The sequence below is a fragment of the Camelus dromedarius genome, chromosome 5 (genome assembly GCF_036321535.1).
Source record: "Camelus dromedarius isolate mCamDro1 chromosome 5, mCamDro1.pat, whole genome shotgun sequence".
NCBI lineage: Eukaryota > Metazoa > Chordata > Mammalia > Artiodactyla > Camelidae > Camelus > Camelus dromedarius.
In genome coordinates, this window is record NC_087440.1 from 65,327,912 (window position 1) to 65,354,012 (window position 26,101).

A 26,101-nucleotide genomic window follows, 5' to 3' on the forward strand; every position below is an offset into this window, starting at 1 on the left:
CACAGGCTGGGCAGAGATTGGAAGCCCCCATGCCTAAGCTCTCCGGGAGACCCTCTGAGGCTGCACAGGTAGGTGAGGCTGGCTCCTTGTCAACAACTAACACACTGGGCAGACAACAGAAATACAGGCTGCTTTGCGATACACCTCCACCCCATCCCCTCTAAGTTCAGCAGCCTTCCAGCCTCAACGAAAGGAACCAGCCACTGGTTTAGCTCTAAGGATGAGAAGAAATCAACCCATGCCCTCCTCCTCCTCTTCCCAGCACCTACCTTGTCTACAAACGACAAGCCCGCAGGTAGAGTAGAACACAAACCAAGTAAGACCAGCTTCACCATCAATGTTTCTTGTAAAAACGGGGTTTATTGATTTTTAAACTGCAAATAGTCGTTACAAAAAGTTTTTTTTTCTTTTAAATAAATTCACACAAAGAAAGAGAAATAGAAAGCAACGGTAGTGACCAGCAAGAGGAATAATAATTACATTCATCTTAACGTGTGTGTGCCAGTTGTTTGCATTAACATTGGAAAACTCCAAAACCTGGAATCCAGAACCTCAAATCTGCAATCGGAATGTCTTGAGATGGGCACGTGGAAGTCAAAGGGTTTCTTTTTTTTTTTTCCCTTTTAGAAGCAATACATAAAAAGTTGTTTTCCTTCTGTACTGTCACAGGACTTCTACATACATTCTCAGTCCTAGTTGTGAAAGGCCTAAAGAGAAAGAAACTCAATTTGCAGTCCAACACAAAGGGGGGAAATTTCTAAAATAAATAATCCAACAGTTTTTTGCATTTTTTTAAATTAATTTTTCATTTTTTTAAAATAAAATAACCAAAAAAAGTGTAAAGTTACAAAAAAATGTCGTTGAAGAATAATATATTAAAACTGTGGAAAAAAAGGAAAGACACGTCACAAAATTTTAAGATTAATATGAAGATCATAATTTAACATAAAAGAATATATTCTATGGATTTGTCATCCCGATAAATATGAACAAAATTAACAAAAAAAAGCATAGTTTGGCAATAAATACGTTTTGATAAGTTAAATAAGCTTTTTTATATTGATGTGCAGTGACAAGCAAAATTTTTGCTCTCCAATTTCTGAAAGTTATATGAAGTTTAAAACCCAGGGAAAAAAGCATGGCGTGAGTGCTCTAACGATAGACCTACGGTATTCTAGAGCAAAAACCATTAAAGCTACTTCTACGGGAAATCGTTTTACACAGATATTGTATGTGGAATGAATACCATTAACTGCTCACCCCTTACATGTTTTTTTTAAGCTTTTCTCTCATTTTTTTTGTTGTTATTTTTTTTTAAGATGTCACATATGAACTGGGGACTTTAGCACCAAAATCAAGTCTCTCATAGTCCATCTAGCTTCCCCTTCCTCCCCACTTAAAAAAAAAAGAAAAAAATTAAATCACAAAGTCCCACTTATGTCACAATCTTCGTTCACGTTTGCAGTCTTCCTTCCTGTAGACCTACACGAACCCAGGCAAGATTAGTCAACAGAGGTTCAGGTCGGGAAGAAAAGGTTTTGAATGTCAAGATAGGTTTCCCCAAAAACCCAAGTCTGGCAACAGCTCTCCCAAGGGGGGTGCAGGGGCTACTGGGGAGAGGGGAGGAGGAAGTGTGTGGGAGACCGAAACAAGGGAAGGTGCAATTGTGTTGCCAGTGGAGGGAGCTGCTGGTTCTGGGTTCCCCCCCCACCTCCCCCTCCCCCTGGGCAGAGGCTCCGGGAGGCCCACGGGTGCCCTCTGGCGCTGAAGAGGTAATGTAGTCACAGTGACAAAGTTAGATTACAAGGCACTAAGTTGCTTCTGTAAACTGTTACTGCTTTTTCTTTTGTGATTTGGCACTTAAGGCTTAAGCCGGAAAAAAGGCATCTACTGACAAATATGGAACTTGTCTGTTATGCATGGTAAGTGGGCTATAAAATCGAGGGGAGGGAGTTTCAAGCCAGAGGAAGCTACTGACAAATTGACTTGTCCTTATGTTAGGGGGGTTTAAAAGAGGGGGAGGGAGGGGGCATTCCAAGGTTCTAGGGGACAGGGGTTGAGCTTAACCTTATTAATGTAGGGGTTTGTCAGGAATCAGATGGGTAGGGAGGTGAGGGTAGAGGATTTGGGTGCGGGGTGGGGGTGGGGATGGAGTAGGCAGGGGGTCCCTCCCTACCCTGGTTTAGTCATCTGAGATGGAAAGTCTGCTGAAAATGGGCAGGCGTCTTGAGTTGTCCAAAGTAGGGGAGTCTGAGCCACTGTGGCTGCTGCTGGAGCTGCTCAGGTAGCCCTCCTGGTCCGAGAGAGAATCCTGAGGGCTTGGGGGAGAGTCAAACATGTGAGGGGACTCAGACATGGGCCGGAAGAGGAAGGTGGTCGGGGAGCCACCCCCAGGCAGCCCCATGCTAGGGGCAAAGAGGCTCGCCAGCTCCTGGCTGGAGAAGGCGAAGGGGTTATTGGTGCCATCGGGCAGGGTGGGTGAGCCCAGGAGGTCATCAGCGCTCAGGATGGGGGGTGGGGTGATGGACGTGGGGCTGTCCAGCAGCCCCGTGGCAGCGGCGGTGGCAGCGGCACTGGGAAACCCAGCAAAGCTAAAGCTATGCTGGAGGCGGGGACGGTCAGCGGAGAGGTCCCGGGCCCCGGCCAGGGCACGGCGCTCCTCGGCGTTGTGGATGAAGTGGCAGCGGGGCCCATACGGGCAGAAGCCGATGGTGTGGAAGGTGCGGCACAGCTCCGTCTTGTACTTGGGGTGGCGGGTCAGACTTCGGAGCTCGTGGATGCCGTGTGCGAACTGGCACTTGTCCCCGTACTTACAGGCGCCGTTCTCCTCGAAGGGGCGGCACAGCTCCGTCTTGTAGCGGCTGGAGTTGACCTGGCCGCTCCCTGGCTGCTTCTGGGTGGGCAGCAGCCGCTCGCCGCCTTCTGAGAAAGAGCGGTCTCGGAAGCGGCTGTCGCGAGAGCTCAGAGCTGGAGCTGGCTCGCCCTTGAGGGTGCTGAGGAGCTGGTTCTGGTGGAACTTGGAGCTGGGCAGGGTGACGGAGTGCCTCCGGGGGAAGCCCCCACCGGCAGGGGTGCCCACCGCCTTCCTGTCCAGCAGGCAGCCCCCGGCACTGGGTGTACTGTAGTTGAGCATCTTGTTACCCTGGAGGGGAGAGAGAGAAGAGAGACCATGATTAGTGAAAAGGCCATCCACCAGGCCCAAGAAGGCTTACCTACTAAGGGCAGCTCCCTCCACAATGAGAAATGCTCCCTCTCTCTCAGAGGAACTGTCCCCACCTATGCCCTGGCAAGCCCCGCTACCCCCCTCTTTCTCCCATTGACCAGCAACAAGGGTTTACTTTGGCCCCACGCATAAGAAACTACAAAAATCCTGGCCTGTGTAAGAAACTCTTACACATGCACCTACTCCGTGCGGATCCCTGGAATGCACCCTCATATCCTGTCCCCAATGCTACCACTTTTATCCATAAAATCCAACTTCTTTACCTCCCAAATAGATTCCTCAGTTTAAAATATCTCACACAACTCACAAACTCTAGTATCCCACCCCCCTAACAAAAACAGGTAAACCTCAGGAGACCGACTATGAGCTAGGTCTCTTTTTAATCAGTCCCTGCTTAATTGACCACCCCCCACCTCACGCCCCACGACTTGGCCTAAGACTCTCAACTTCCTCCTTCAGAAGTGTTCCCCTCCTTTGGCAACAGGTTTCCAGACTGCCTTTGGTTTACCTTGCTGAGAAGGGGAGAGGGAGGGCCAGGAGGAGAAATCCCTGGTGGGGGTGGGAGGTGATTCCCAAATGTAACTCACTGCCCCATGCTCCCAGAAGGGATGCCTTCTACAATGATCTCTCCCACTATTCACCACCCACCCCACCCCCCTCCGCTGGGAAGATGCCTTTGCAGTTAGTCTCCTGGCTGCGAGGGCAGACTTGGATAAGAGCGCCAGTGTTTAATCTTTAACGCAAAGCTGCAGGTGGGAAGGAAAAGAAAAGCACCACATCCCCTCTCCCACCTCCCAGTCAGTAATGGATTTGGGGGAGGGAAGCAGAGCCACCGCAGGCAGGTTTGTCTTCCAATGGGACCTTGCTCACCTGCCCAAACTGTACTCAAGATTTGGAAAGGGTGTGAGCAGGGGACCTGGGAGTTGGCCCCTAGCCTAAGTGGGTGTCATTGTGCAGATTCTAAAGCTGGTCCCTTAGGATCAGCTGCGGGGGATCGGGAATCTGTAACAGCAACCACCCCACGGAGCGGATTACAGGAACCAAGTTGAGAGCCTGTTCCCAACAATGAGGTTCATTTAAAAAGTCCTGCAGGGGGAGAGGGGGAAAGAGAGAAACAGATCAAAGAGCAGGAGAGCCGGCAAGAGAGGGAAGAAGTGCTGGAGAGTTCAGGCAGCCGCCAGGGCGACTGGAGTTTGGGAAAGCGCAGGGATGGAAGGAAGCTGAAATTCACACTTTTTTGATGTTACTCTTTAGCTCCAGGGTGTCCCTGCACCCCAACCCTGCAGCCCTGGGGCCCTGGCAGCTGCACCGACTGGAGAAGCAAGCTGGGAAAAGAGAGCAACATGACCCGACGTGTTTAAAAGAAGGCAAAACACTTTGGCAATTAAAAGTAGCCTAGCAGCTTCCCTCTTTCAAATTGGGGAGAGGGGGCGAAAAAATTTTAACATCCACAGGCCTTTTGTTCAGTACACGTAAACCGCACTCCTGGAACATCCCAGATTTAAAACTTGCTAATTTCCACACCGGCTAGCAAGCTAAACGTCTTAAGCAGGCCCCCATTAAACCCTTCCTCCTCGAGAACCTTGTGCTCAGACCAGTATTTTGTCGTCGTGTCCCCCCATCCCCTCCGTATCGACGAGTAGAGGTGCCTCGAAAAACAAGTACAGAGGTGAACCCGAGTTTCATTTTCACCCCAAAGTTTGCATCACGATCGGCTATTACAGGAGGAAGTCTGGCCGGGCTGGGGCGAACTGAAGTCCCACTGCAGACTCCTTTGAATCACAACTCATGGCCTTTTTCTCGCAGATCCCAGCCTCTCCAAAACAGAGGGGGAAACCTACCAAAACGTCGTCCTGAGACTCGCTTTCCCGAGGGACACCCACCTCCCGACCCACAGTCGGGCAATGTGGTTGGAGAGACTCGAACCCTTCCCGGCAGCGGCGACACCCAGAGCGCGCCCAGGGAAACCGAGCCGACTAGCGAAAATGGGCTCAAAAGCAGCACGTTACGGACGAAAGAATGAAAGAAAAACTGCCCCAATCACGGTCAATGCCCTGCGTCCCCCGGGAAGCCCCACGCAAACTTTGTCCCCCCAAACTTCCAAACTCTGGTCTCCAGATTCCCATGTAATCCCTGCCAGGAACTGCTGAAACTCGAAGGGTGGGGAGGAGAGCCAAATTCCTTCAAACTGGGGTAGGGGGTGGAAAATGCGGCGGAGAAAACAACCATCTCACTTCTCCTCTTACCCCTGCCTTCCCAGACCTAAACTTTTGAGGGTTCTTTTTGAGGACAAAAGAAAAAAGAAAAAGACTTTGAAAAGCAAACGCTCCGCCCAACTTTACCTTGCATAAAACTTCGCTCAAGTCGAAGATGGTGGCAGACACGAGGGTGGTGGTCATTCTGGGCGCTCACACAGGGCAGGGACGAGGATCTGGCGTGCCGTGAAGGTCCCGGTGCGGGGAAGGCGCAGCCTCCGGCTCTGCGGTCTGGAGTCCCACACGCCTGCTCCCTGCGCCCCTCGCCTTTCTGACTCCCGGGTTGGGGCGCGCGAAGCCCAATTTATATAAGTTTCAGATTTGGTGGGCTGGAGGGGGAGGAGGAGCTTTAAACTTATTTAAATAAGGAAGAGGAGGAAAAAAAGTTGATTGACACTCAAGTTGAATCAGCCATGCGGTCAAACTCGGGAGAAAAAAAAAAAGAAACTTTCAAAAGGAAGAAGGGGGAGGGGAGACGAGGAAAGAAGGCGAAGAAAAAAAAAAAAAAAAAACCCCACTGAGAGTCGCGCACAACTTTTTTTTCTTAAAGAGGAAAAGTTTCGAGTCCGCTCGCTTGGCTACCCCGCGCTGGAAGCGCCCCTCTCTGGGGCCGCTCGCTACGGGGGGGGGGGGACACCCCCCCTTTGTCAGCCTGCTACCGCGGCTGTGTGACATCACTCATTCCACCCTCTTCGGGGTTCTTGTTGTTGTGTTGTTGTTTTTTCGTCGGGCAGGAAGGCGGGCTCGACTTTCTCTTTTTGCAAGCAGGAGCAGAAGCCCGTCCTTAGCGCCCGGGCTGCGGTTTCCATCTTGAGCAGATCTCCCTTGAAACTTCCCCAAGTGGCCGCACAACTTACTCTTTTCCTGAGTTCCCTTCCGCACTCAGCCCCCTCCGCAAACCCCGCGGGGAGAAAAGATTGGAAATTTGGGGCACACAGAGCGTTTAACTCTAGGGTTTTGTTGTTTTTCTTTCCAGGGGCCGGGGGGAGCGTTGTGGGGGAAGGAGTAGGGAGACTTCCCCCTACTCGGTAAGATCTGGCCTGGCGGGGGCGAGCAGAGTGATTAAGCTCGCCGCACGCGTCTACACTCCCGCTCGCTTTGCAGCGAAGACCGTCCGAGTGTGGGCCAGAGAGGGGGTGTCGCGAAAAAGACCACCGCCCGGGAGGATTGTTTGTTTTAACAGGCCTGGGAGTGGTATTTATTTCCCGCATCAATCTTTAAACATTTTTGTTAAGAAAACCTGACTGCTCATGAACGCCCCTTCACTGCCCCCCCCCCAAGAAAACCCACCCAGCGACGCACAACTTTCCCCGCCTGCTCTGAACCCTGGGCTGCGTCGAAACTCCCCCTACCAATATTCACACCCCTAGACGCTTAAACAATTTTTTAAAGTTACTTTGGTAAGAATGAAGGTAAAGAGATGGGGGAGGCGACGCTTAACTTATTGTTGTTTCTCCCCCGCCCCCGCAGGAACGGAACATATGGCTTGTCACACTGCGCTGTTTTGGCGGCATGGGGGCGGAAGGTACGGGATCCTCTAAACAGAAAGGCCCCCAACTGATTATCACTCCTTTGAAAACTGGAAAGTATATATTTATTTACTCATTGGTTCGGATGCCCCTCCACCTACCCACATATAAAGTTGTTAACGCGTCTACAACCGCCTCCTCAGCCTCCGCTGAGGTGCTGGAGTGGAGACCGCGACGGAAATCGCGAGGCTTCAGTTCTTTCCTATTTCCCCGCGTGCCCGACCGCCTCCTCGGCCCTCGCACGTTTCTTCCCAGCACTCGAGGCCGCCGGGTCTGTTATGAAACCCTGTGCGCTGAATGGTTCAGAGCGGGTTCCATTGCGATGTAATTAGGTCACCCCATTATGAGCACGTTTCTTTGGAAAGGACGCGGCGAGCCGAGCAGAGCGCATGAGTAGCACTCTCGAGACAGACAGACAGACAGACAGACACACACACACACACACACACACACACACACACACTTCACTGCCGGTCTTATTTATTCGACACGCACACGCTCTTCACTGCATGTCTTATTTATTCGTCAGCCTCTGAGCAAATCCGGAAAACTTCCAAATCACAACTGTTTTAGGAACCTGTTGTTTTTCATCTTCGCCAAACACAAAATTTTTGCTGCAGCACAAACCTACGTGATCCCCCTTCCGGCCTGCTTTTATTTGTCCCCTCTGACTTAAATTGATGGCCCCCATTTTTAACCAGCCGCTGTCCCTTGCTTTTTCTTCTTTTGCTGTCCAGCCGCCTGTTGCTTCCCTCCCCCGCTCCCATTTTTCAGCTTTTCTTGAAATCTGGCAAGCGCCAGAAAGGGAAATAACTTCCATCCACCTTAATTTAAATCATTCAAATGTAAGTTTTTTTCTTAAAGGGATGTTTGCTCACTCTCTTCCCCACTCCCAAGACGGAGTTGGGGGGAGCGTTTAGTGCAGTTTGTTAGTGATGAGGTAATGAGTTCCAGATTTCAGGACAGAGTAGGGTGCGCGTTAAAACCACAAGGTTAGTTTGCGTCCTGATGTGAAGCTACTTCGGTTTTTGATTCCCTCACTACCCACCCCTCCCACCAAAGGACCCGTTGGTCTTTAAATCTAGAGGGTTCGCGAAGCTCTGCTGGGGGGAACGGGGGAGGGGCGAAGAAACGGGGATGGAACGCGAGGGGGATGGAGGAAGGGGACCCTGAGCGGGCGGGGCCCAGGGCCAACCCGGACCCGCACCCGATGTGCCCCTCTCTCGGTGACGCCGCTTTTCCTCTGCGACTGCGGGACCGGCCTAAAGCATCATCATAGGGCCTGGGCGTCCCAGACTGGCTAAAAAGACTCCCCCCAAAGAGAACGCCGATTCCTCGAATTTCCTCCGCTTCTCCAACTCCCGGAGGGCGCTCCCCTCCCCCGCTCCCGGGGCCGCGGGCTCAGCGGGCGGTGTCCAGCCTGTCCCGCTCGCTCAAGAGTTGTTTACCGGCCCCACCGACCGACCGGGTTTGTTCCAGCTCCCAGAGCCTGTCTCTATAATTAAACTCTTTTTTTAATTGTCGGGTTGCTACGTCATTTCGGGGACTTTCCAAGGGTAAGGGAGCCGGCCTCCTTAACCCTTCGCTGACCTGGCATCCGCGCCCCAGCGGGCCGGGGAACAGAGTCCAGCCGGCCAAGGAAGCCCAGAGCCCTCCTGCCCCCGCCTGGACGTTCTCGGCAGGTGCCCGGTGGTGGCGGGAACAGCAGCGAACCAAGACCCGGGCAGGAAGCCTGAGGGGAGGCGCGCGCGACCCTCCCCCGCCTCCTGCGCTCTGCGCTCAGCCTTTGGCTTCCTCGTTCGCGCGGGGCCCGGAGAGGCCGCCCCTTCACCTGCATTGCTTCTTCCGACCGGGAGGAGATGGGCCAGGTCCGCCGTCCCAGGCCCGACTTCCGGGCCCTCCCCGCTCGCACGGAGCCGATCCCCTTTCGAGAAGGGGCTAGCCAGGTATTTTTGGCTTAGGGGTGTTAGGTTTTGTGAAAGGGGGAAAGTGAAAGTCCTCGGAATTAGGGAAGCGCGACAGATAAATTCATCGGCCAGTCTGGGCGCACCTCGCGGCAGGTGAGCATGTGGAGCATCGGGCCGCTGACCCCTTGATGGCCAGGCCTTGTCACCAATGCCGTCCAAGGCACTCCCTCTCCAGAGCCCCCTTCTGGCCCTGGTTGCAGCACAGGACCTGCCATGTTGCACTTCCTCCCTGGCTTCAGGTTATTTGCAAAAAAGACCCAGATTCTTCTGATGCGGCCCCCTCCTTTCTTCCAACCTCTGCTACCTGAGACTCTGAGACAATGGCCAGGTTCCTGGATTAGAAAAATAGGGAGGAAGGGCCAAGTGCTGCCCTGAACCAGGAGAGTTACTTGGTTCATATTTACCTGCAGTGCTTATGGAATGCAGATTCCTCAGCTTGGATCCAGGCCCAGTGAATCGGATGCTTTGAGGTGGGACCAGGAATCTACATTCTTAGTAAGTGTCCTCTTAGTGACTCAAACATTGTTTGAGAATCAGTGGTCCAGGACTTTGAAGTTGCGCCATTTGGGATGGCTCTGCCATTTTCTAGCTGTGTGACTTTTCAAGACCTTGGCCAAAGCCTCAGCTTCCTCACCTCTAAAATAGCAATAATAATACTACCTAAAATTGGCCAATAAAGTGCCTAGTTTCATGCCTAGCAGAACCCTTGTATATTCCTTGCCATTGCATATAAACTAAACCATTCTTGGGGCCTTATTACAGTACAAAATGAATTCTGGGAGTATTCTCTTTAAGAAATTCTTCACTATAGAGATCCATGAAATGGTCAACCGACAGCTTTGATCTGGATCACTCTCTGACCCCAGCCCCAGCCCTCGACAAGGCAGGCCCTGAGGCCTGGAAAATGGGAGAGGGCACTGGGGAAGAGCAAGGTGAGTCAGGATGAGGTAGTGCAAACCTGCTGTCCGAGTGAAAAATACCTGATTGTTGTCACAAATATTTCTGAAAACTAGATCACCAGGGCCCTGTTGATAGCCAGTGAAAGCCAGATCTTTCTATCTCTCCATGTCCACAAGCCCCTCACAGTGCTTAGTGGGCCCAGTTCAGTGGCCAGTATCCCCTGAACCAGGCAGAGGCTTCAAGAGAGGGCAGTTGAGGGTCTACTGTAAATGCAGCTCTGCACAGTGTCTGGAACCTCGGGGGTATAGCTCAGGGAGCCCACCACCTCCTGCTAAGGCTGAGGATCCAACCCCAGGAATAGCTCGGCCCTGGGGGAGTCTCATCGCTTTGCAGTGGGATATCTAAACCCTTATTCTTAGGTCAGTTTAACACTTTCCCTACAGAGATGCCCCACTGTTCCATTAAGTTCCCAGGCTAGCCCACAGCTGTACCACCCTCCTACAGCCCGCCTTGCCAGAGCCTGCCTAGAAACAAAGGATAGGACAGCCCAGGAGTTTTGAGCCACCTAGACTTTGAAGGGAAGCCCCAACTCTGCCAATTGGTCACAAGTTGCACAACTTCCAGCAGGTCACTTAGCCTCTGGGGTGGTCAGGAAGGTGAAGCCCTTTACAGACAGTGCTTAGGTCAGATGGCCGTTTTCCCTGCAGTAATTCCAAGCTGCTAGCAGTTGCTGATGGCTGCTGCACACCCCTCCCTGGGGCTTCCTTTTGCTGGGGCAGCTTCCTAGCAGGCAAAATGCCTCTCTCCTATTGGTGCCACAGCAGCCTGCAGCACTCCAGCATTTTATGGAAATTACTTGTTTGCTCCCCACTTGACTATAAACTCCCAAAGGCCAGGCCTCTCTATTACCTGGGCCTCCGGAGTAAGTCCAGTGTAGGTGCTCAGTACGTTTTTTCAGTTTTCACTGAACCCTTGCTGTTGAACCCATTAGGACACTTTGGTCACCAGGAATCTAACAGCAGGAGTAGGAGAAGAAACAGGCAAGAGTTCCAGGGATGGCAGGGAGGGAAGGCTTGGGCTCTGCAGCCTTAACACTGGGATGTTCAGAAGGTAACTCAGGGAGACTGGGCTTCCACAGTCTGCCCAGGACATGTTCTGTGCAGCTGTTAAGAGGCAACACGGTTCAGTGGAATGAGCACCCAGCTAAGAGTTGGGAATTGGATTCCAGAGCTACTCTGTTCCAGTTCAGTGGATCATTCTCTACTCTAGGCTTCAGTGTTCTGAGCTATAGATGGAGAAGGTTGGACTAGGCTGGTGGTGCTCAAACATCACTCTGAGCTTTTAAAAATGTGCAGATGCTCGTTGCCAGGCCCCACCCTGTCTCCAAAGATATTGCTTCAGTTGGTCTGGGGTGAGGCCCAGCATTTGTATTTTCTAAGCTGCCTAGATGACTCTTATGAAGCCAGAAACACTGGATTTGGTTGCTTTAGAGCAGTGGTTCTCAACCAGGGGTGATTTTGCCCTGCAGTGAGCATTTGGCAATGTCTGGAGATATTTTAAGCTATCACAGCTGGAGGGGTAAAGGTCAGTGCTACTGGCATCTAGAAGGTAGAGACCAGGAATGCTGCTAAACATCCTGCAATGCACAGGCCAACCTCCCACACACCCCCACAACAAAAAATTATCTGGCCCAAAGTATCAACAGTACCAAGACTGAGAAACTCTATTTTAGAAGTTATTTCTAACTCCAAGATTCCTGTGTACCCTGCAAACCCTCTCTTACAGCAGTCCAAGTAATTTTTTTCAAAACCTAGATCTGATCTTGTGTTACAATTGCCTAAAACCCTTGCTACTACCCCTTTTAAAATAAAAACAAAAAATAAAAAAGAAGAAAATGAATATATGTGTGTATACGCATGACTGGGACATTTTGCTGCACGTCAGAAATTGACACATAATTGACTGTACTTCAATAAAAAAAATTAAAAAATAAAATAAAATAAAACCCTTAGTCTAGCATAATCAGACTCTTTTACTGCTCCAGTCTTGACTTTCATACCCCTCCTCTTCCCACCACCACCTTTTCTACCCCCCCTCAGGCACTCCCTGTACTCTAGTCAGTTTCAGATGAAAATGAACCACCCTTCCTCCTGCCCCAGGGCCTTGACACATGCCATTTCTTCTATCTGAATTGACTTTCCTTTGGCCCAAGTAAATTCTAAATCATTCTTTAGAACCCAGCTCAAGCATCACTTCCTCAATCATTCTTGGCACCCCCTGCCCCCTCAGGGCAAGGTGTCTGACCTCTCTCTTCTGTCCTTATGGAATGTTCACTTCCTTCAAAGTAGTTATTTCAATTTGTGACTATTTGTTCATTCCTGAACTTTTGTTTTACTATTTAACTTAACATACAATAAAACTGACCTTTATTTGGTGTACAATTCTATGAATTTTAACACGTGAATAGGTTCATGTAATCACCACCTCAATCAGGAAACAGAACAATTCCATCACCCTAAAAAACTCCCTCATGCTCTCGCTTTATAGTCAGACCCTCCCCCATCTCTTACTCTAGCAACTGCTGATCTGTTCTCTATACTGTCATTTTGTCTTTTCCAGAATGCCATACAACTAGAATCATACAGTCTGTATGATTTCACAGAGCATAATGCCTTTGGGATTTATCCATGTTGTTGCAGGTAGCAATAGTTCATTCGTTTTAATTGAAGAATAGTATTTCACTATATAGGTGCACCACCACTTATACACATAAGTGGTGTATATACTTGTATACACAAGCAGTCACGTGTTAAAGAACATTGGATTATTTCCAGTTTAGGGCTATTGTGAATATAGCTGCAGTAAGCACTGTGTACAGATTTTTGTGTGAACATAAGTTCTTATTTCTCTAGGGTAAGTAAGTAGGACTGGGATTGCTGGGTCATATGGTAAGTGTATATTGAAGTTTATTTTTTTAAAAACCTGCCAGATCATATTTGAGAGTGGATATACCATTTTGTATCTCCAACAGCAATATGTGAGAGTTTCCAGTTGCTCTGAATCCCTAGCAGCCCTTATAATTGTCAGTATTTTTTATTTTATTCACTCTAACAGATGTGTAGTTGTATCTCATTGTGGTTTTAATTTGCATTTCTCTAACGGGTAATGATGTTAAACAACTTTTAGTGTGCCTATCTGCCACCTGTATTTCCTCTTTGGTGAAATATGGGTTCAAGTCTTTTGCCCATTTTTAATCTGGTTGCTTGTTTTTTTACTGGTGAGGTTTGGGGGTTCTTTATATATTCTGGATGTAGGCTTTTGTTGAATAAGTGATTTGCAAATGTTTTCTCCAGTCTGTACCTTATCTTCTCACTCTCTGAACAAAGTATCTTTCACAGAGTGAAGTTTTTAATTTTGATGAAGTCTAACTTATCAGTTTTATCTTTTATGCATCATGCTTTTGGTGACACATCTAAGGACTCTTTACCTAACCCTAGGTCATTTATTTTTCTTCTAACAGTTTTATAGTTTTGTGTTTTACACTTCGATGAATTTGGAGTTAGTTTTTATATAAAATGGGAGGTTCTGATGAAGCCCAATTTTATTGCCTATAGAAGTCCAATCCCAACACTGTTTATTGAACAGAGTGTCATTTTTCTATTGAATTGCTTTTGTACCTATCCAAAATTCAGTTGGCCATATTTGTATGAGTCTATTCTGTTCCGTTGATCTGTGTGCCATTCCTTCACCAATACCACACTGTCTTGATTATGGTAACATTATAGTTAAATCTTGAAATCAGGTGGTACAATTCCTCCAACTTTATTCTTAATTTTCAGAATTGTTTTAGCTAATCTAGTTCCTTTGCCTTTTCATGTAAATTTCAGATTCAGCTTGTCTATAACAACAAAAAAATCCTGCTGTGATTTTTATTGGAATTGCATTAAGTCCATAAATCAGTTCAGGAAGTAACATCTTTATGCTGTGTCTTCTAATCCATGAACATGATATGTCTATTTATTTAGGTCTTCTTTGATTTCTTCAGTGTTTTATAGTTTTTAGCACACAGATCTTAGATTTGTTTTGTTAGATTTATACCTAATGTCCACCCCCTCCCCTTTTTTGGAACAACAGTTGGTCCTTGAACAACGCAAAGGTTAGGGACACTGACCTTCCTCACATTCAAAAATCCACATATAACTTATAGTTGGCCCTCTGGAATATGCACAGTTCCTCATATCTGCGATTCCGCATCTGCAAATTCAACCAACCTTGGATCACGTAGTACTGTAGTATTTACTATTGAAAAAAATAAGTGGACCTGCACAGTTCAAACCAGCATTGTTCAAGGGCCATCAGTATTGTAATTTTTTCTTAATTTCAGTTTTCAATTTCTCATTGCTAGTTTATAGACATACTGTTGATTTTTGTGTATTGACCTTGTATCCTGTCATCTTACAAAAGTCTCTTTAATTTTGAGAAGGTTTTTTGGTGGATTCCTTGAGTTTTGTTATTGGATTTTTTTTTAACCTAGACAATCATGTTGTCTGTGAACAGGAATAGTTTAATTACTTCCTTTCCACTCTTGTGCATTGAATTTCTTTTTCTTGCCTTATTGCCGTGTCTGGGACTTCCAGTATGATGTTGAATAGCGTGGCAAGAGTGGACACGCTCACCTGGACCCCATCCTTAAGGAAAACCATTCAGTCTCTCACTACTAATTATGATATTAGTTGCCAGTTTTTTGTAGTCATCTAACTTTTTGACATCCCTCTTCCCACCAGGATGGACAGTCCATGAGAGCAAGCTCTCTCTGCTCTCAGCTCAACCCCCAGTACCTGGCACAGTGCCTAGCTCACAGTAGGCCCTCAATAAGTAACTCTCTACTTTGGTAGCGTAACCAGCCACAACCACTGTCCTGTACAACAGACCACAGAGGGAATTGGCTGAACATGCACAGACATCTCGAAGAATAATGTTACAATAAATATTCCAATGGATCCAACTAGGCAGTGGCCCCATAGAGTTGACTGTTTTAAGCTGTAGAGCATCTGTAGATTGGCTAGAAACTGTGTCAAAGCATTTATCTGTGAGGAATAGATGATTGCAGTAAAATAACTAATTTAGATCGAGAGCATTCCATTCCCAAAGGGAATTTAAACAAAAAGCTCTCAGCTCTGAAAAACAGGGGCTTTCAGGGTAAAAAGTCCCACTGCTCTGAAATCTTAGGCCCTCAGACGGGTGGGGTTGTTTCACTAAATTTATTTCAGCCGCTTATAGAAACAGAAGAGGGAAGAGGGGGGAGGCTGCCTGCGCACCAGCCCCAGCTCTGGAGTATTAATATCTGCCGGGTCAGGCTTTTATTTGGGTTTTGTTTTACCTTTTGGGGGTGGGGAGGCAGGCCGGCAGCAGGAGTATCTGGCAGCTGCACGGCTCTGAGCTGTGCTTTCTAACTTTCTTTCCACACATTTCCCTGCAAGCCAAACCCAGCCCGCCCCGCCCCGCCCCTGCCTCACCTTGGGATGGCCCTCTACCCACTGAGTACCAAGCACTGTGCCGGGCCTTTCGCCTTTGACACCAGCTTTTCTCCCAGTCCCAGGAGTCTGAGCTCAGAGAGGGAGAGACTGAATCTACTTGTCTGCTTCCTGGCACAAGTGTGAGCGTAGGAAGAGACTGGGGCCTTTGTCCCTGGCCCCCACCAGAACCCCCTACCCGTTCCTATACCTGCACCCCCAGTGGCTGCACTACTTGATAAAATCCAGGCTTTGTTACCCCTGTCTTCCTCCTCCTCAGCCTCCCCAAGCACCAAACACACATTCTTCTTAGTACCTGATACCTGAACAGTCTCTCTGTCACACACATCCCCATATGTAGAAAAGAGAGTCAAATGAAACCACCCTGTTTCCTTTTAAAACTTGTTTTTGTGCTGCATTTGGGATGCTCTGTGGTGCACAGATTAATTACCTCCCTCAGACATGGGGGAAACCGAGGCACAGGAGGGGAGGCGGCAGCACACCCAGTGCAGGCAGGTGAGATCAGTGTCCACCGGCTGGCTCTTGGAGGTGTCCTGACTTCAAAAGGACCAGAGGACAGGGCTGTGTGAGAGCTCGCTGCTACAGGGTCGTGACTGTCTGAGGGCAGGAAACGGAAACACACACAAGGAAGCTAAAAAATCTGCTGGGCTTAAGACTTGAATAATTACATGAGAATATGGGGAAGTACCTCGCACAGGGACGGGCCTGTGGGAGCCCAACAAATGGCAGTTTGAGTCCTTGGCAAATTCCTGCTTGCTGGGTCACCAAGGAAGATGGAGAAAGAGGCATCTGTCCTCTCCACTCCTCAGCCCCCAGGTAGAAAGACTGAACCAGGACTGGTGGGAGGGAGGATGGCCTGGAGCAGGACTTGGGAAGAGGTCCGATATGAAGATTCTCCGGCTCTAAAGTGGAGGATCTGCTTCAGGGAGGATCAAGGGTACAGCACTTACTTGTAAACTGTAAAGTGCTTGCAAGTACACTAAGTTCTGATTTTGTCCTAGCACCAGCCAGCTTGCTCTAATGATCCTCCAGGCTTCTCTAGCAAAACCCAGCCCAGAGAGGGGCAGACCCCACCATGGGGAGCTTTTCCTTTGAGAAGCAGGACCCACCACCCCAGCCAGAGCAAGGATCAGACAGTTCTTGGAGGGTCGCCAAGTAGGCAGCCGGCAGAGGAGAGCATGGATCTTTGCCACAGCCCTGTGACTTCTTTAGAGTTGAGTTTCTCCCGCCAACTGCACCCTCCACCCTAGAGGGAGACCGCGGGCCCCCAAACTGGGGCCTGCCCTTGTCTGACCAAAGGCAACCAGATCTGCTGCAGCTGTTCAGTAAGAGAACAAGCTCTCCCAGAGACCAGGGAAGCAGCTGGAGAAAGATTCCTGCCAGCCCGGGGGTGTAAATATTTATACAACGTGGTGCGTGGGAAGGGGGAGGGCAGAGGGAAGCGGCAGGAACGAGGCAGCACTGAGACCGCAGATTGAAGGAGCGTGTGCTTTGCGCTCAGGTGGGAAGGGCGAGAGGCTGCCAGATCCTAATCTCCACCTGAATTCCTACATCAAAGAGGCTGAGTCCTGCCCCCCAACCCCTGCTCTCCTCCAGAGTGGAATGGAGAACTTGGAAGAAAATCCAACAGCCAGCCCCTAATGGTTCCCCTGTCTAGGCTCGCCCTCTGTGCAGAAAAGGAAGGAGGCTCTGCCATGAACCAGAGAAACCAAGTCCACAGGGCCCAGGATTAAGGGCCTGGGGACTCCTGAGGCTTGTGGTTCTAGGGGTCTTAAAGGATGCTGGACCCAAGAGTAGGACTCTAGGACTGGAGGCTTAAGAAATGTAAGCATACGATAAGCAAAATATAAAACAGGCAAAGGTTTGTCTCAAGCTTTGATATAAAGCAACAGTTTTCTCTAAAGTGGCAGAGAACATTGTGCATCGATGATGATGAGGAGCAGATAGGACCTGGCAAGGACGCAAGACATGGAGAAAGCCCAGGGCCCTGGTAGTGCTTCCAGAGAAGCATGCGGCCGCCGAGGAAAAGACAAGCAGCTCAGTGCGCGTCCACCTGGTGCTCAGGGGCCCCTCCACCCTAGAATGCAACTCAGCCCCAGGTGTGCCCTGGCAGAGCACTGCTGCATCCGCCCCTCAGCTGGGCCTGCTAAGGACTCAACCTGCACCCAATGGCATTGATGGCCCAGGGTGGGACACCAGCCTGGACTGGGGAGGACAGCCAGATGGACTCCAGTCGATTTGCCTCAGACAGCTGGGGAGCAGAGCCCGGACGCTCCTCACCCACCTCCCCCATCACTCCAGACAAGGAGGGGTGAGGCTGCAACTTCTAGGATTTCTCTGCCACCGCCCCCACCAAGAAGTGCCACCTGCTTCTCCCAGTACCGAGGCTGACCCTCAAGGCCTCCCACAGGTGGCATTTGTGTTGCTCCCAGTGGCCAAGAGCCTTTAAGACACCTCCCAATTAGCAGCCTCTTCTTGCATTCTCCTTGTGCCCTCAGAACTCCCACAGGCCTGGGCTAGGGGGTGTTGGGAAGGAAAGACCTTCAGCGGGGAAATTGCCTCGGTCCCCCCAGCAGACAGCTCCAGACGCCCAGGCCGGTTTCAGGCCGAGAACAATGATCAAAGGATACCAGACTCCTCGAAGAAACAACCTCCATGCTGCAACTCCTCCCACCCTCAGCACAGAGCTTTGCAAGTGATACATTCCCCATGGGTGCACCTCCCCTGAGCCTCAGCCTTTCTGGGCAGAAGCTGATGAGTCCTCCACCCGTTCACTGAGAAGGATTGATTCCATCTCCTCCCTGAGCAACGGGGCCCAGGCCCACACACCGTGGAGGAAACACCATCTGCCCCCTACCCTCATCCTGGGCCTGGCAGGCGACGTCAACCCTCACAGGGGCAGGGCAGCACTGTCCCAGCCCCCTCTCCAGAAGGAAGTTCCTCTTCCAAGGATATTGGGGCTAGGGGAGAATCTTCAGACACCCAGGTCCTCTTCTGCCACCGTGGCTCTGCCTGCCAGCTGTGGCCTCCTTCTTGCCAGCACTGCTTAAACAGATGAACAAGAATAAAAGCCTGTGTGGCCCAAAGAAAGCTTTAGGGGAAAGACCTGAAGTCGAAGGAAAAGGAATAACAACCAAAAAAAAAAAAAAAAAAAAAAAAAAACCTATAAGAAATGGGAGAAGAGGGAAATTCAGGAAACAGACAAAATAAACCGTCCAGGAATCCAGATGTAGAACAAGGAATGCCAAAAGGAAAAAAAATTATGCTAAGAAGGCAGAGTGGAGTGGGAAGAGGAATGAAAAAGAAGAGGGGCCAGATATTCTGAAAAGAGAGACAAATGTGAAAGCAAACAACACCAGAAAAAATTAAAAATAAAGAGAGACCCAGGAGAGAAAAAGAGGCAGCAGTGAATGCAGAACAACTGCCTTCGCCCTGACCAGCCACACTCGGGGTGTTCTGAGTCTGACTGCTTTTTGTGAATTTCAGACTCTTCCAAACACCTCAGTCTTAGAAAAGCAAGCTTTCCTTCTTGCTCTTGTTTTTCCCACAGTCCTCCCAACTCACCCCCACCATTGGTCTTCTGCAGAGTGAGGGCTGACCTTCCTGGGACAAGACTGAAAACGAGTCTAGTCCACGCAGAATCTGGCGGTTTCCAACATGGTGCATCGGGGGGCTCACTGGAGAATCTGAAAAGGAGAAGCGTGAGGTATGATGGAGCGTGAGATATGATGGTTACCAGCTTTGCATCTTCTAGGGAGGCTTATTCCAGGCACCTGTCTGTGGACCAGGGCTGACCCAACGCACAGACACACCATTCCTGGAACAGCACGGGTTCAAGGAAGAATGGTATGACCAACTCTACACAAAGCTAGAGGAGTCCCAGCACATGCAGCTTTTGGGAACAATCTAGGTGATTTAAATTTATCTCCAGGCATTCCCAAGGGGACCCAATGATAGCCACAGCCTTCCCATTGCCACGAAGGGCAAACAGCTTCTTGAAGTTCACCTTCACTGTCTTGTGTCCATAAACCCCACGAACGCTCTCAGGACAAAATGCTCCTGGTTCCTCTCCCTCTGTCTGCTTGGCCTCTTGATTCAGCCTTCTGTCCTCTGTGTCTGCTTCAGCGTTTCCATTTCCCTTAGTTAATCAAACCACCTCTACCCGCTCTTCCATTTCTCCAGAGCAGCAGGACTTGGGAGAAAGTTGAAGCAAACCAAGGCAAAATCAAGAAGCAAAGCAAGTAACATGCGAGTGAGTTTGGCTTAGTGCCCAGCTTTTGTGCCCAGGCTGTCCATGGTGGGCGAAGCAGGTTCCCCGTGGACAGTGGTCGAGCCTAACTAGGCCACCTAAAACTGCTCCTGCAAATTTCAGTCAAAGGAAAAGCAGACGGACTGACTGACTGGGACAAAGAAAACTGCCCGCACCGCCCTTCTCCCTCCGAGAATTCTTAAGTACTTGACCCTGATTCTGTACATTCCAAAAGTCACATTCTTCTTCTATCAAAAACTGAGAGATGTGACAAAATGTACTGAAGGGATAATGTCTAGGTTGTGGCCTTAGATACCCAGCCTAGTTTCTTCCCATCCTTCCTAACCTTCAAACCTGTCACAGTCATGTAATCTATGACTCAAACTATTATTTAACCATGAAAAAGACAAACCAGGAAATTAGAGGCTGAATGACCTAAAATGTATTCCATTCAACTGAGCTAATCTGCTAATAAGGGTGTGTATAATAATAAGTCATGCTATATCTGTTCTGGAAGATGTGAACATGGCAGGGAACAGTGCGTGGTGACTGCAGATCCCAACTTGTCGAGCTTTGTCCTCAAAAGGATAAATGCCTGGTCCTAGGCCAAGTTGCCTAGCAGTTTGCTAAACGAGTCTTAACATTTGGGAACCCATGTGTTGTGACGGAGAGTGCCCAGTGTTCAGAGTGACCACGTTCAAATCCTGGCACTGCCACTTCCTAAGCCAGCAAGGCACTCACCTGCCCTCCCCTAGTCTGGTCTGCTGTGAAATGGCAGTGACAGCAATACCCATCTCCTGGGGCTGCCGTGAGGACAGATGAGCAAAGCACTTGGCATCAGGGAGCAGCTCCCTCCCTAAACCACCCCCATTTAACTGTTGCTGTACGTTAAGCAGCAAATTGGCAAGACCAAGACGGCTGGAGGCCCCACAAAGTGGGGTTCCACGGAGTCACTGGAAAATAGTCAAGCATCCCGAGCCAGAGAGAGAAGAGGGTCCCCTAGGAGGCCCAGGCAGCTGGTGGGTGGAGCACTGCACTGCAAGCCAAGGACAGCCACTCAGAGTGTGGGTGGGAGGACACAGGGGGCTGCACTCCAGTCTTCCTGCATTAGCTCAACGTGCTGCATCCCCACCCTCCCTGTGTTCATCCTCACGTGAAACTCAGCACACGCTGACCTGGCACCCACTACATGCACGACCCCGGCCAAGTGGAGAGCTGTAGCGGGAGCGAGTTTAAGAAGTGATTGTTGGCCTTAGAGAATTGATAACCAGACATTTCTGCCCAGATTCAGAAATCTGTCCTTTTAGAAGCTATTGTAAGGATATGACCAAATGCTGAGAAATTCTTATTTCAGGGCTGTGGTTTGTTTTTTGTTTTTTGTTTTTTTTTAAGTAGAGAGGCAAAGAGTTCAAAAAATGTTCTGGAAATGTGAATGCCCACTGAATCTTGGTAATATGTAGGGGGCATGATTAATTTTTAAGCGAAATGAGGACAGTGCGGGTAAATGTAAAAAGTCCATTATTTTGTGAGATACATACTGAAATATTGACAGATGAAGTGGTATGACCTGATATATCAGACTTACTTCAAAATTATATGGGAGGTGGGGAAGCAGATGATGATTTAAACAGACAGGATTGGCCAGGAGTTGGTGGTGCTGGTGAGGGGCACACGGGGGTTCATCATACCACTCTGTCTCCTGTGTATGTTTGAAATTTTGCATAATAAAATGTTTCCATAAAAGCTGAAAAAAAGTTTAACTCAGGGATTCTCATCTTATTGGTTCTTGCAACATGATATTTACTTCCTAAGGACATGTTTTCTTGGACAAGCGATGAGGCTGTGGGGAGACCTGCCTGGAGCTGGGGAGGGCTTGAGAACAGACAGGAAGACCAACTCCCAGCAGAATCAGGAAAGTGCCTCCAACTTTCCTCCCCACACATGCTGAGGACCAGGTGTGGTGTCCTGCCCCTCAGGGTCTCCCAGGATGGGAAAAAAACATTCAGAGGGATTGTTATCCGTTTTGCACTGCTTTTGAACTCAGGGGGGAAATTTTTTTAATTGGTTTTGTTGTATTTTAAACCAAAAGGAAATTTTTTTTTCTAGCAGACAGCCATTATAGCAGAGTGGGCAAGTTCTTCAACTGGAAAATGGGTAGAATCACAAGTACCCCATTTTCCAGAGTGTAGAGTAAATGAGATTAATGGTCTCAAAGTGCCCTAGCACTCGTAAGCACTGATAAAGCGTCCAATTGCTGGGAGTTTTGGCAAATGGCCGTTAGCCTCTCAGAACCACAGTGGAGCCGCCCCATCTTGGGCAGTCTGTTTGATTTGTAGATGCTTCACTTAAACATCTAAATTAAATAAGAGTCAAGGCATACATTCTCTGAGACCTCTTTGGGCCAGGCATCCTGCCGAGTGTTGGCCTCTTTGGGTATCACAGAGAAGCCACTGCCGTCCTCATCCCTCCCCAGAGGAGCCACCCCTGCTCTGGGAAGAACAGGACGCTTGGGGTGACTTGGGATGGAGCCCCCAGAGCTTTCTCTCTAGTCGAAGATTGAGTTAGAAAATGAGGAATAGGGTACTGCCCACTCTGGGCCATGGCTTTGAATGGCAAAGAGCATCCTAAGAAAGCAGACCTTCAGCAGATTGGCTCACTCCCAAAGATGAAGGCAAGGTGTTCATGGTGCACAGACAGACCAGGCCCTGTGCTCAGCAGCACCCCCCGCAGGGAGCTTCTGGAGCTCTAAGCAGCTGAGCTGTCATGATGGCCTCCAGACACCAGGGGGCAGCACGACACACCCTCCGGCTCAGAGGGAGCCACCAAAGGTGACCTGGCAACAGACACACTTCCAAGAACAAGTCTAAGTAGCTGGGTAGGCAGAGGAAGGAATCCCACAGAGGCAGATGGCCCACACAGCCAGTTCATAAGTCATTGTCACTTGCCCCCAGGCGACTGGTGAGTGGTTTCCTGCAAGACAAGCTTCAGCAAGAAGAAGGTGTTTGTGACATCAGGTGAGGGACCCAGAGTCTCCAGAGCTGGCAGGGACAAGGAGGGAAATGTAAGCAGAAGGTAGTCTGGTGCCTAAGAGAGCAGCCACCCCAAGTCTTTGGGTTCTTGCTCTAGAACCTCCTGCCCAGCAGGTGAAAGATTTGTCCCATCCTAACCTCCTCCACAACCTCTCATTCCACTGCCCACTGGGCCCCACTGCATGGTCTCTGTGCCTTCATCACAAGGAAGAAATAGAAAGGAGGGAGGAGAGCCCAAGACAAAGTTTGAACGTTCTCGAAACCTCTTGGGCTTTGGGGTCTTTGAAATACATTCATGGGATTATTCTAAGCTCTCAGAAAGCCCCTTGGCCCCAGAGAAGAAAGCAGTCTGCAGTGCGACCTCGAGTGCAGGGCTAAGAGCACAGGCTTTGGGGCCACAATGCTTGGGTCCAGATCCCAGCTCTGCTATTTACCAGCCCTGTAACTGTGGGCAGGTACTTAACCCTCTGAGCCTCCGCTTCCTGCTCTGTAAAATGAGGATAACAACGACCCTGTAGGGTCATTGCTTATAACAGTGGCTGCTTACTGCAAGGGAAAGCACTTGAAGAAAGAGTGATGTTTTCACAGAGAGCAGCTCAGAGACAGGCACAGAGTACTGCTCTCAGCACAGACCAGCTGCTCAGAGCTCAAAGGATCTCCAAACACCCCTGAGCTTCTTTCCATCAGAATGCAGTTCCCGGAGACCAGCAGGCTGTGGAGGCTGCCTGGAGCAGAGGCCCTGACTCTGGTGTAGGAATGGGTTTACCTGATGTTTCCCAGGGAGGGCTGGAGACGGAAGGAGGTACCGAGTGCAGCCCTCCTGTGCCCACTCTGGGTTTTGTGCAGGACAAGCGGAAGACATCGCTCAAATCTAAGCTGGGCGATTAAACTCATGAGCCAGAGGCTGAGAGGCAGGCTGGTGCCCTGTGGGGGCCAGGCCCACGTGGGTAGGCTTGGCTTGGGGGGAGCCAGCCTTGCAAAGGCCAGGCCTGCATCCGAGGGTGTGAGGAGCCCGCCGGCCTTAAAGCAGGGTTGGGCTTCCCTGGGTTGGAGAGGAAAGGGGAGGAAAGAGTTAAGGCGACTCTGGGCTCCAGAGGGCGGCTCTGCAGCTATAAACAGTGAGCCAAGGGAGGGAGGGAGGGAGCTGACACAGGATGTGGCCGGGGCTCGAGCTGTCTGATTATTAACTTCACTTTTATTTGGAGGGGGGATTCGATTCTCTGTTTTACTTCCCATCAAGGAAGTGAAAGCCCAGGTCTCGGAGGGGCCTGGTTTCAAATTGTTTTGTCACAGCTCATTTATTTTTCCTCTTAAATAAATAAACAAAACCACCTCTTTGTTTTTCCCTTAATGAGCGTTCAGCAAATCATCTGTGGGTGAGGCATGAAAGGGGTTTTCTGGAGTCCTTCATGGGGGCACCAGGGCTTTTTCTTTCAAAAGGGAAAAGAAAGGATTCTTCCTTTAGCTTTAGCCTTCTGCACGACTCTCAACGCACTTTCTCTTCTGCCTCATCCTGAGATCTCAGCCTGAAATCATGACCCCAAGCTCAGTCAGATGCACAGACCTTCCTCCGATGGTCCTCAGGCCTGACCTGCCGCCTGCCTTCCCATGTCACGGGCTCTGACCCCAAGGCACACAGAGAAAGCAACACTGGGCTCAGAGCCCTCTCGGTTGAGCTCAGACCCATGGTTTTTGTTCCTAAGGCACCCTGACGTTTCCACTAAAAATAACAAAGCAATTAAACACACAAAAGGATTCCATTACAGGGCTTAAGAAAACACTATTACAGGTTCCTTTGCTCAAGGTTCGAAATGTTTGGGAATTTGTTTGCAACACCAAAACTCATTCGACAACTTCATGATTCTCTTGCAACAACCCTTTCCTGAATGACCTACATGAGCAATGCACCATGGGGGACACAGAGACCACAGTCACAGGGTCCCAACCCTCAGGGACCCTGGCAGTGCCCACAGTCCAGTGGGGGAGGATGCAGAGAGGAGAGCAGGAGAGCCCTAGAGCAGAGGCCATGGGCACTACAGGTGGGCAGGAAGGGAAAAGACAGGCTCTGCTGAAAACCGAGGTGGGGTGGGAAATGGAGGAAGGCTTCCTGATGGAGCTGACACTTAAGCTGGACCTTGAAGGGCTGATGATATTAAGAAGAAAGAATACTCTAGAAGCTGAAAAGTACCCAAATAACAGAGACAATATCAATGTGTGAACCAGATCAGATATAAGACAACAGGAGTGGTGTGGCCTGGAGGGCCTACGGCTCCTCAAATGGCTTTCAGAATGCCAGTTAAAGTCCTCATGGTGGAGAAGGGCTGAAAGGAGGCGGCCACTGCGGTTCAGCTCCAGGCTGCCAGTCCTTGGCTTGGCTCGGAGACTGGCGTGCCTGTGAGGAGACTGCACTTCACGCTGTGAGCAACAAGATACAACACTTGGATACACGCCTGTCAGGGATCCAGATGCTCAGTGAGCCCCAAACACCTGATGACCACTAGGAGCGACTTCTGCTGCCTCTGGCTTTCTGCTCTTGGAATCTGGGGCAAGAAGAAAGGAGGGGGCTGGAACAAATCCAGTTCACTTTAAAAAGCTCGGACTTCTGATGCTAAGGAGTTGTGATTCCCAAACACCCCTGGCGGAGCTGCCAGGGTCCAGGGTTTTCTCTGAAATTTCTCCCCATCCCCACGGCCTCGCAGCTTCCGACCCCAAGCCCCCCTCGCCGGCTGGGCCGAGGGCCGTGGCCACGAGGGGGTTAAGGCGCCGCCAAGATGGCCGCCTTGTTTTGCACTTCGGAGGGGGTCACGCGGGAGGCTGCCCTTTGCCTCTGGGGAGGCGGTCAAGGTCCCGCCGCCGCCCTCCCTGGCGCTCTGCCTCAGCAGCCTGACGGCATCTCCTCCCAGGCGCGTCCTGCGCTCCGGGGCCTCCGAACTTTCCAGGCCCAAGACGAGCCAACTCCGAACCTTCCAGGCACCAGGCCGGGCCTCGGAGGGGCGAGGCAGGGAGGCCCCCTCGGAGATACCCGGGCCCGGGTTGTGCGCCGGCGGGGTCCCTTCGGCCTCTGAGGATGGCTGGGGCCCAAGACCCGAGGCCAGTGCCTGGGCCGTGTTTCCTCTGTTTCTTCGCTCCTGGCTGAAGCCGCCCAGCCGTCTTCCTGGGCAGGCCTCCGAGGGCTGCTCCCGCCTGCAGCCCGGGCACGGGCGCGATGGACGTGGTCGCACTGCCCTCCAGTGGCCAGCCCGCCGAACAGCACGTTGGGCCGGGTGCGGGGGTCCGGGTGATGGCCCAGGGTCCAAGCACTCGGCCCGCCCCTCCCTAGAGAAGGAATGCCCTTTGCTGCTTTTGAAGACGCGGCCTTGCTCATCCCCAGTGCCTTTTATAGGCGGCCCAGGCAGCCTTTTGCCACAGTGGACAC

The 26,101-nt window shown here is 50.3% G+C and overlaps 1 protein-coding gene and 1 long non-coding RNA gene across 2 annotated transcripts; one reads left to right on the top strand and one right to left on the bottom strand.

Annotated features, from left to right (window-relative positions):
- Positions 1 to 340: 340 nt before the first annotated feature.
- ZFP36L1 (ZFP36 ring finger protein like 1) lies at positions 341 to 5,784 on the bottom strand. The gene is made up of 2 exons (XM_010976602.3): positions 5,566 to 5,784; positions 341 to 3,142 (listed from the first exon to the last, which is right to left on the bottom strand). The coding sequence occupies exons 1-2, from the start codon at positions 5,620 to 5,622 to the stop codon at positions 2,183 to 2,185; spliced, it is 1,017 nt and encodes a 338-aa protein (XP_010974904.1). The 5' UTR covers positions 5,623 to 5,784; the 3' UTR covers positions 341 to 2,182.
- A 2,821-nt stretch (positions 5,785 to 8,605) lies between these two features.
- On the top strand, positions 8,606 to 21,698 carry LOC116153572 (uncharacterized). Its single transcript, XR_004137422.2, has 3 exons — positions 8,606 to 8,953; positions 9,385 to 9,469; positions 18,959 to 21,698. It is a non-coding gene; the product is annotated as an uncharacterized LOC116153572 (long non-coding RNA).
- The last annotated feature ends 4,403 nt before the right edge of the window (positions 21,699 to 26,101 follow it).

Bases quoted from the DNA above. Each gene is read 5' to 3' on its own strand.
- ZFP36L1 (XM_010976602.3), bottom strand. From the start codon at position 5,622: ATGACCACCACCCTCGTGTCTGCCACCATCTTCGACTTGAGCGAAGTT. The intron at 3,143-5,565 runs GTAAAGTTGGGC...TCTCCCCTCCAG, and splicing joins TGAGCGAAGTTTTATGCAAG to GGTAACAAGATGCTCAACTA.